This window comes from Bidens hawaiensis, unplaced genomic scaffold, assembly GCF_021521415.1.
Source record: "Bidens hawaiensis isolate Kalapana, Puna unplaced genomic scaffold, B.hawaiensis_p1.1 tig00022778_1, whole genome shotgun sequence".
Taxonomy (NCBI): Eukaryota; Viridiplantae; Streptophyta; class Magnoliopsida; order Asterales; family Asteraceae; genus Bidens; species Bidens hawaiensis.
This window is the reverse complement of record NW_027493560.1, coordinates 60605-70319: the sequence shown is the minus strand read 5'-3', so window position 1 is coordinate 70319 and position 9715 is coordinate 60605. Positions and strand designations below refer to the sequence as shown.

Sequence of the window (9715 nt, the reverse complement as noted above, 5' to 3'; positions counted from 1 at the left end):
ATTGACTAAAACATCTACTTACAGGTTACAAACACCTGCTAAAATAGATATAATTTAAATTTAATCAAATATCAAAATAACTTAACAAATTAGAAACATCAAAATAGATTATTAATAAACAAAAAAACATTTACACGTTCTGGTTATTAATTAATATGTTCTAATCCTCAAAAAAACAAAAAAAAACAACGATCCTATTCACGATTTGCTGTTAAAACACATAATTTGAAGTCTAATCGAATCACAAGTAATTGACAAACTAAAAACACAATATCGATCATGAATTCAACAGAATATTAACCTAAAAATCCCAAAAATTAAGTTATTAGTCGATTAAACTAAGTATACAACTAAATAAATCAAAATTGATTTAAATTAAACCAAGAATTACTTACTTTGATTATCGTAATACATGGCATTCAAATCAACAAAGGCCATCAAGTTAATTCGAATAAGAAAAATCGCCAATTGGTAATGTCAATTACAGAGCAGTTTTTGGATACGTGATCAAATTGAATAAAACAGGGTATACTACAAAACGGTTTCTAAATATACAGGCGTGATTGATATTTTAAATACTGTAAAAGACAAATATACCCTTCCGTTAACTTACGTGATCAAATTAAATAAACTACTAATTGACGATCAAAACCCTCGCGTACGTAATGTACGATAATCAATTTTTGTATTGGATCCTTTCTCTCTCTCTCTCTATATATATATATATATAGTTAGAAAAAGGTTAAGTGGCAGATGGCGATTTGTTGGAAAGCACCCCACCTTTTACCTCACGTCGTGTTCATGCACACACTTTCAACGACGACACGAAACCCACCTTCAAAAAGAATGTGATAGGTGAAACACGACCCACTATACATGCTCTTAATAGTAAATAAATAAAAGATATAACATGTCTAAAACAAGTAAAAAACATTAGTAAAATGTATGTTTACATTGTGTTTCCGAGTTTTGTTTAAAAAAGGAAAAAAATATGAGCTTATTTGTTTCTTTTTGAAATGGAAAGATTTAGAATATGACACAGAAAAAGAAAAAACATGAAAATTTTATAATGAAAACTCCAATTTTCAAATGTTATAACGAAAACTCCAATTTTCAATCGATCAGCAACATTTAATCAAAATAAAAAACAATTACCTCTTGTTGATACATCTCCTACACCAGTTAACAAAAGAAATTGATTGGTGACATAATACTCTAGTAAGATTATTATTATTATGTCACGTAGGGACCAACCACCTTAGATAACCTCAAAATCACACAACCCCACCCCCAACTCTTCACATATTCTTCTTCTTCATCAGACCCGATTCACTCGACGGCTCGACCCGATTCACCGGACGAGCAGTCGACCCGTTCATTCCTCTTCATAATCGGTATGCAATTTGGGGCTTTTATTTATTTATTTATTTTATATAATCTGCATTATTACTGTTTAATCAGTTGATCATCTGGGTTCAATCGGAAAGTGAGTCTTGACTCATGGGTGTGAAATTAGGTTAGAAAAGTTAGTTAGTTTTGTGTTTTTATGATAAATTAGTGATTATGAATTGTTTATTTGCAACAAAATGATGTAAAGTTTTTCAATTTATTTTTTCTACAATGGTTTGGCATTTTAATAAACAGTTGGTGTGTTTGTTTTAATAATCAAAGATATAAAGTACAAGTTATAACGGGTGAGGATTAAATGAAACGGATTTTTGTTTTATTGGTAACCTGCTTAAACGAACTCCGATTGAACTCATGAAGCTTTTAGGGTTCCAAAGCTGCTGAAATCGGATTCTTTTTATCGAAAATATAATATAATCTATTAAACATTAGAGTACGTATGTATCGCGTAAGTCCAGTGTTTATACATAATTAAGCGCCTTGAATGAATAATGCTTTTATTTGACTACCGAATAATGTTTTTATATAACTACATTACCTTTTGCAATGTTAAACTTTTTAAGGGAATGAGTTATTTTGCTCTTTAACAAGATCCGCATCTCTATGTGTAACAATAAAATGATATCATCATACTGATTTCGTGTGTTTGCATTCTTACATTTGTACTCAATTCAATCGTTTATTACATCATAGATTCATAGTTTGATTGATTTGGTTTTTTATTGTAGGGTTTCTCTATCACATCAACGAGGGTTCATTTGTTAACTTTTGGAAGCACAATCATGGCATTGCGTGAAAAGGGTGAGTTTAACCTAAAATCTTTCACTTGTATACTCGTATACTTTAATGTCTAACGACACGAACTGATAAACATGTGATAATAATTTATCTGGAAAATGGCATTATTAAGATATATGCAAAATGAATTATAGTAGATAAGATATGGAAAACGTGACGGTAATAATTTGAGCCCTAATAGGATATGTTGTCCTCCTTTTTGGTAACTCACTTAATGAGTCAGCCACATGCTTAATGAGCTGTAAAAATTATGCAACATTATTTTATTTTAATTTTTATGTTTAAAACCTTGTGATATGCATTATTTGACCTGTGTCATCTTTTTTTTATGTTTTTTTTAATATTTCAGTCCTCATAACGAAAGCAGAGAAATTTGAAGTAAAGGAATTGCAGAAGATTACAATAAACAGAGAACGGTTAAAATTACTCGAAAAACTACTTAACGATGTGTATGTAATCCTTAAACTGAGTGAATATGAGCATCGCAAAGATCTGATTCGAGTTTCTAATGAGATAGCAAAAGATATATATGGTAATATAAATACATTTACAGTTACTTGTTCTTGTATAATTATATTTATTTGAGTAAATAATTTGTTTCTAAGTTATAATGTATGTCATTCAGGTAATTCTGCCAGCTGTCCTGTAGTCGAGGAATTTGATTCGTTTTCAATGGATCTTTTTACAACAGAAAGTGATTTAGATCTCTCGATTAACTTCAAGAATAGCTCGTTAGCATTTCCGCGAGATCAGAAAATAAAAACACTTAGGAAGTTTGCAAGAAAATTTTATGCTCTTCAAAGTAAACTTTTACCTTTACAATTCTTTGCTCTTTATATTATTAATTTTCAGTTAAGGGTGTTCATTCGGTTTTGAATTCTTTTTGGCACGAACCGAATACTGATCCGAATTAGAAATGTGTCTTAACCGAATCGAATTCAATCGATTAAGCCGCTTTATTCGGCTCATCTATTCGATATAACCGTTTAAACCAGTTATCATTTGGTTTATTCGATTGAATTCAGTTCGGTTATCCGAAAAAGCAAAATGTGTGGAACCGAAATTCGAATTCACAATTAACATATCATTGTTTAGTATGAGTCAAAGCGGGCTAGTTTAACCCACCAGCTCTTAACTTTATCCATCATTTTAATTCTTTATAAACGTTAAACGATTTAATTATCATCACAAAAATGGTAGTATTTTAAATCTTTGAATAAAAAGGTAGAATTTGTTGACTTTAAACCAGTTTGACTTATTCTACTTCTAGCTAATTTTTTTTATTTGTTCAGTTTGACTCGTTTGAGATAATAACACAACCCAAATTGACCCATTATAAGTAATTAGATTGGTTTATGCAAAAATAACATACTTTTACCTAGAAAGTGACGTTAAAATATTAAATGAATTACCATACGCTAATGTCTGATTATTATCTGTTTTTGGTCTTTTGTGGTTTAGATAAAGGCCACGTTAAAGGTGTCCAACCGATCATGGCTGCTAAGGTACCAATTGTCAAGATTACTGATACGGGAACGGGTGTTGAATGTGACCTTTCGGTAGAAAACCGTGACGGGATTTCAAAATCTTTGATTATTCGCTTCATTACTTCAATAGATCAACGGTTTCAAAAGCTAAGTTTCTTGGTAAGTTTATGCTTGTGCTTCAATAAAATTGTAGAATTTTTAGTTTAAAGAATAAATTGCACAAATGGTCCCTATCCATATTGCAAGCTTGGTCCCTAGATTATAAAAAATGCAAGCTTAGTTCAAACTCCAAACATGCGTGAGGGTTGCATGTTTAGCCCCCACTGTTAATCTTAGTTTTTAGTGGATAACTGATGTCATGTATTATTCATGTGAGGGTAATTGTGTCTTTTCATCAACTTCGTCACCTTTCAATCAGTGCAAAATCGAAGGTGATGAAGTCGGCGTCAGGAGTTCTAGAGTAAGAAAGAATATTCTACTAGGGTTCCAAATTCGAAAAGACACGGTTACCCTACATGAGTGGCACATGACATCACTTTTTTCTTAAAAACTAACAGGGATTAACGGTGGGGGCTAAAAGTTTAACCCTCTTACAAATGTTTGTATCGAGTTTGCAATTTCTAAAATCCGGGGACCAAACTTGCAATATGGTCAAACCACATGGACCATTTGTGCAATTTTTTTTAATTTGTTTAAAACCACAAAATGCATGAATTTAGGTTTGTACGAATGCAACATATATTAAATTTTGTAGGGAATTTTATTGTTTTCTCTTATTTGATATTGAAATTATATCTATTTATGCAGATGAAAGCGTGGGCCAAAGAAAATGATATTAATAGCTCAAAAGATCAAACTCTCAATTCGTTATCTATAATATTATTGGTTGCTTTTCATCTACAGGTGCTAGATATATTTTTTTTACTTGAACTCTTTTATCTGTATCATTATTGGTTGCTTCTGGGAAACTCTATATAGAACTTGTTTAGTTTGTGTTAATTTTTATTTTTCTGGATTAAAATGTGCTATTATTATGAGAAAGAAACAAATAAGCAGTTTATTTTGTTTTTTCTAACCATGAAATTTGGTTTTATTGTCGATTTTTGGTTGCAGACTCGAGACCCCCCTATATTACCTCCATTTTCTGCCATATTAAAAGGTAATGTTGAGACTTATTTAATTAAAATTAAATAAATCATATGAGAACTCATCTTATGCAAAACTACAAGTATGTGCGATATTTTGCTATATCTGTTGACTTGACTAATATCAAATGATTAAAACTTGATAAATGGCAATTAGGCCTGTATATGAACTTAACGCTTAGTGAACCGCTTGAAGGGAAGTTTGTGCTCGTTTAACTAACATGAACAAAAAAGTTTGTTCATGTAGTTAAACGGACGAACATGAACACATGTATAGTTTGTTCATTCATGTTTGTGTATGTTCGTTCGTTTACATCCGTTGGTATATTCTTTTAAAATGTTTAAGCCTCATTACAATTTAGAATAGTTTTTTTAATAACTTTTGAAAGCTCCACACATTGTTGTTAATATATACTTTTATTGAGTTTTAGCTCAGTTATGTTTGTTCATCCATGTTTATTTATGTTCGTTTATATACTTTTGCGAACTGTTTGTTTATAGTGTTAACGAATGAACATAAACGATCACGAACACGTTGATTTTCTTAATGAGCGCGAACAAGACAACCACGTTCATTTAATTGTTCGTCTTTGATCATTTGTTCGGTTAAACTTAAACTAACAAACGTAAACATGCTTCGTTTGTGTCCGTTCGGTTTGTTATAGGCCTACCGTTTACCAGATATAAAATCACTTCTGCTTTTTTTTATTAGAGAACTCATGGTTTTTTGCGTTTGTTTTGGCATGAGAAATTTTTAGATGGAGAGGATCCTGAGTCCGTGAAGAGATCGATTAGAAGCTTTAAGAACTATGGTATACGAAACAAAGAAACTTTAGGTGAATTGTTCGTGTCGTTTCTAACGAAGGTAGCATCATTAAATATCATTGTTGGTAACAAATCTTCATTTCTTAAATTTTACGTTTTTGATTTTTTTTTATTGTAAACGGGTTTTGCAGTTAGCATCGGTTGAAAAACTTTGGCCCAAAGGTTTGTGTGCGAGTCCTTATTTAGGGCATTGGACGTCTAAAACTTGGAACACTAAAATAGCCAGGATGAGTGTAAGTATCTAACCTGTCTAAAAACAGGTCGTGTTTCCTATTTAATTAAGCGGGTTGTGTTTGGGTTGACCTGTTTAACTCGTCTTGTTAAACATGTCGACCCACCATTTTATTTAATTAAGCAAGTCGACCCACCAACTTGATTTGACTCATTAGTATTATTGCTGCCAACCCTTTTGACGCATTAAGATAAATGGGTTAGACTGGTCGTGTTTGGGTTGATCTGTTTAACCTGTTTAGTTAAACATGCCGATTCGCCAACTTGTTTGGTTAACCAGGTCGACCCATTAACCTGTTTAATCTATTTTTTTTACAATCCACCAACTTGATTAACATGTTTACAAAGTGGTTATCACCGCCAACCCATTTGACACGTTAAGATAAACGGATTAAACGGGTCGTGGTTTGGTTGACATGTTAAATTAAACGATTTGTGTTCAAGTTTACTTGTTTAACCCGTTTAGTTAAATAAGGCGACCCACTTAACCCGTTTAGCCCATTTGTTCACAACCACCAACTCGATTTACATGTTTTCAACCTGGTTATTGCTGCCAAATTAAGACAAATGGGTTAAACGGGTTAGTAGGCTGACCTGCTTAGTTAACGCATCGTGCTTAGGATGACCGGTTTAACCCGTTTAGCTAAGCAGGTGGACCCACTAACTGGCTTAGTTAAACAGGTTGACCACCCATTTAACCCATTGTTTTTGACAATCCATTAACTTGATTAACATGTTTACAACTTGGTTTATACCAACCTGTTTGACACGTTATGATTAATGGATTAAACGAGTTTGGGTTGACGTACTTAATTAAACGGGTCGTATTTTGGTTGACCTGTTTAACTCTTTTAGTTTAACAGGTTGACCCGTCAACGTGTTTAGTTAAACAAGTCAGTTTACCAACTCGATTAACACGTTTACAACTTGGTTATCACCGCCAACCCAGTTAATACGCTATAATGAGTTAAACAGGTCGTGTTCAGGTTACACAATTTTAAGCATGTGTGGGTTAGGGTTGATGCTTTCAACATAAATAAAAAATATGGGTTGTGTTCGGTCTGAAGTCTGAACAATTTAATCTGTCATCAGCTCTCCAGCCCAGCCCGACACAACCCCTAAATTCATGTAGAATTGGTGAATTGAACCAATTTACTTATTAATGGGTCGATTTGGGTTATGTTTAATCTCTATAGGTTGAGGATTTTACGGACCGGACCCAAAATGTGGCTAGAGCGGTCGGAGAATCAGAAGTGGAAAGTATTTATGAATGCATTCATTTCACCAATCGAAGTCTCGATGATTTCATGAATGCTAAAATTCAAGAACCAGAGTTAAAAGAATCCTTATTTGGCATTGATAAAATACCTCATCCCCCTGTTGACTCACAGTTGAATATGTGGCAAGAACATTATGAAAAAAACCGACATGTCGTGACAACAAACCCCATATTGACCGTGAATAACACTGTGATGGATCTGAGAGCTGGTCCTAATTGGTCAACAAGTCAACCACAAACCAGTCACTGGGCTGTACCGGTACCGGTCACGCCACTGTATCGGGCCGTGACTACAGGCCCCGCGAATTCTTGGGCCGAACAGTCATATGACCATCAGTTGACTAAAAGAATGAGGGTTGCAGAGACTGCCTGCAACGCAAAATAAGGGACCCGCTTGGGGTGGGCCCGGGTGGACACAAGGCTGGGGCCCCACCTCTCCTAGCAGTAGGGGTGGGGACCACGGAGCTGCTTCTGTTGGGGACCACCTTAGAAGGTCACATGAGATGCAGCATGCATGGGACCCTAGGGAAAGAAGGCTTCAACAACCTCCTTATGGTAATTTATTATGCAACGGCATAAACCTGAATTTGGGTCAAAACGGGCTTAACGGGTCAATAGGGTTTCGGGTCGGGTTAACCCAAAAACATCTTTTCCAATATTTCATTCACAAAATATTCTTAAGTTTTTAAACAGAATGATTTTTGGAGTTTTATGTATTAAAAATACCACTTTGGACAACATTTAACCGGCTTTTATTAAGTTGTCCAGTTTGAGATGAAACATAACTAAGGTTGTAAACAAGACGAGATGGGTCGACTCGTTTGTTTAAAAAAAAGGTTCAAATTTATATATTTACACATAAATATTTATAAAACTTGATTATTTTTAACATGCACATAATGCATAATTTATAAACAAAAAAAATCCACAATTTATATGTTAAGATGATCTCTCTGGTATGTCCGTATTGCAAGTTTGGCCCTTAAGTTTGAAAAATTACTCGTATGGCCCGAATTATTTTGAAAGATGGTTCTTGGAATGCACAGACGTTAGGTATTTTAGTTAAGTGTATGTGAAATGACGAAACTACCCTTAATGTTAATAACGAAACAACAAAATAAAAGATATTTAAAACCCTTTTCTCTTTCTATACTCTCACTCTTTCTACCCTCAACCCTAATCCAACCTCCGAAAAAGGCCAACGGATGTGGTGGTTAGGCTGTTTGAGAACATGGTGATTTCTGTCCATTGGGTGTTTTAGGAGTAAGGGTATTTTAGTCATTTCACATCACTTAACTAAAAAATCTAACGCCCATCAATTTGAAGGACCATATGTGTTACACTTTAGAAGTATTGGGGAGCATGCATGTAATTTCTCAAAAATAAGGACCATACTGACAATATGTCCATACCACAGACCATTCGAGTAATTAACTAACTCTCTCTATTTAAAAATTTGTGTTATGCTTTTCGGTTATACATAACCGAAATCGACCTATATCCAAGTAAAAACTTTTGCACCTACAAACTCATTGTTTTCTTTTCTACAGGGAGTTCCTCCAACACATATGGTCCACCATATCGTTGAGGTTCGGGGTTTAAACAAACATGTGCAAAACGACTAACCAGACTGCACCCATTTGTGGCGCTTTTTTTGTCGAGTTTGTTCGTTTTCGCTTGTGTTTGTTTGTTGTAGCGTGTTAGTGATAGCTGTTTATAATCATAGCGGGCCGAAATGTATCTTTTTGGTTAATTCATTTAGATTCAAAGTGATAGCAGAGGACATCATGTGACAGTTGCATTTGATGTTCTTTTTACCATACCTGGTTTAATTTTAAATTAAATTGCGCTTATGTCTTGTTTTAATCTATTTTGCATCGCTTAGTTTTTTTTTATGATTTTATGTAATCATATATTATGTTGTAGGGTTTGGTTCAAATGAGAATGATTGAAAGTTGAGAACCATTTGATGAAATAAGAACGACTTTTTAGCGCTGTTGAATGCTTTTTACGCGTTGGCATTTTCGTAACTAATGTGAAAGTACATGTTAAATTTTGAAGTGTAGTTTTATATTTACATCACGCATAAATATTACTATTTCTGGGTATTATTACGTCATGATTAATATAACTAAACAAACAATTTACTAAAACTATAATCGGAATTTCTACTTGCACAAGAATGATATTGATATACAAACAAGACTCTAAAGCTTGACGTTTTTTTTTATCTATTTAAAATGGAATATTTTACAAGAGTGCTAAAAGAGGTGCCAAGAATCAGTGCCTCCGACTATAGACTAACGCCCTGTATAAGTACCTCCGACTATAGACTAACGCCCTTTATATCGGGAAAATACACTAAAAGCGTAAAAAAAAAAATTGTAGCAGACCATCGTGACTATAAAAGAACTCTATAAGAAATGACCATAATTGTTATTCCATATAGACATTCAAAGCTCAACTATAATTTTTTGTGTTTAAGAGATTCCCTTTGTATGAATGGGGAACACGTTTATGGTTATTGTTTGCTTGGCTCATTT

The 9715-nt window shown here is 33.6% G+C and overlaps 1 protein-coding gene across 1 annotated transcript; it reads left to right on the top strand.

Annotated features, from left to right (window-relative positions):
- Window positions 1-1321: 1321 nt before the first annotated feature.
- LOC143566254 (protein HESO1-like) lies at window positions 1322-9009 on the top strand. Its single transcript, XM_077053003.1, has 11 exons — window positions 1322-1394; window positions 2136-2208; window positions 2555-2737; window positions 2831-3007; window positions 3667-3851; window positions 4500-4595; window positions 4806-4851; window positions 5596-5702; window positions 5794-5895; window positions 7090-7727; window positions 8723-9009. The coding sequence occupies exons 2-10, from the start codon at window positions 2190-2192 to the stop codon at window positions 7555-7557; spliced, it is 1383 nt and encodes a 460-aa protein (XP_076909118.1). The 5' UTR covers window positions 1322-1394; window positions 2136-2189; the 3' UTR covers window positions 7558-7727; window positions 8723-9009.
- Window positions 9010-9715: the final 706 nt, after the last annotated feature.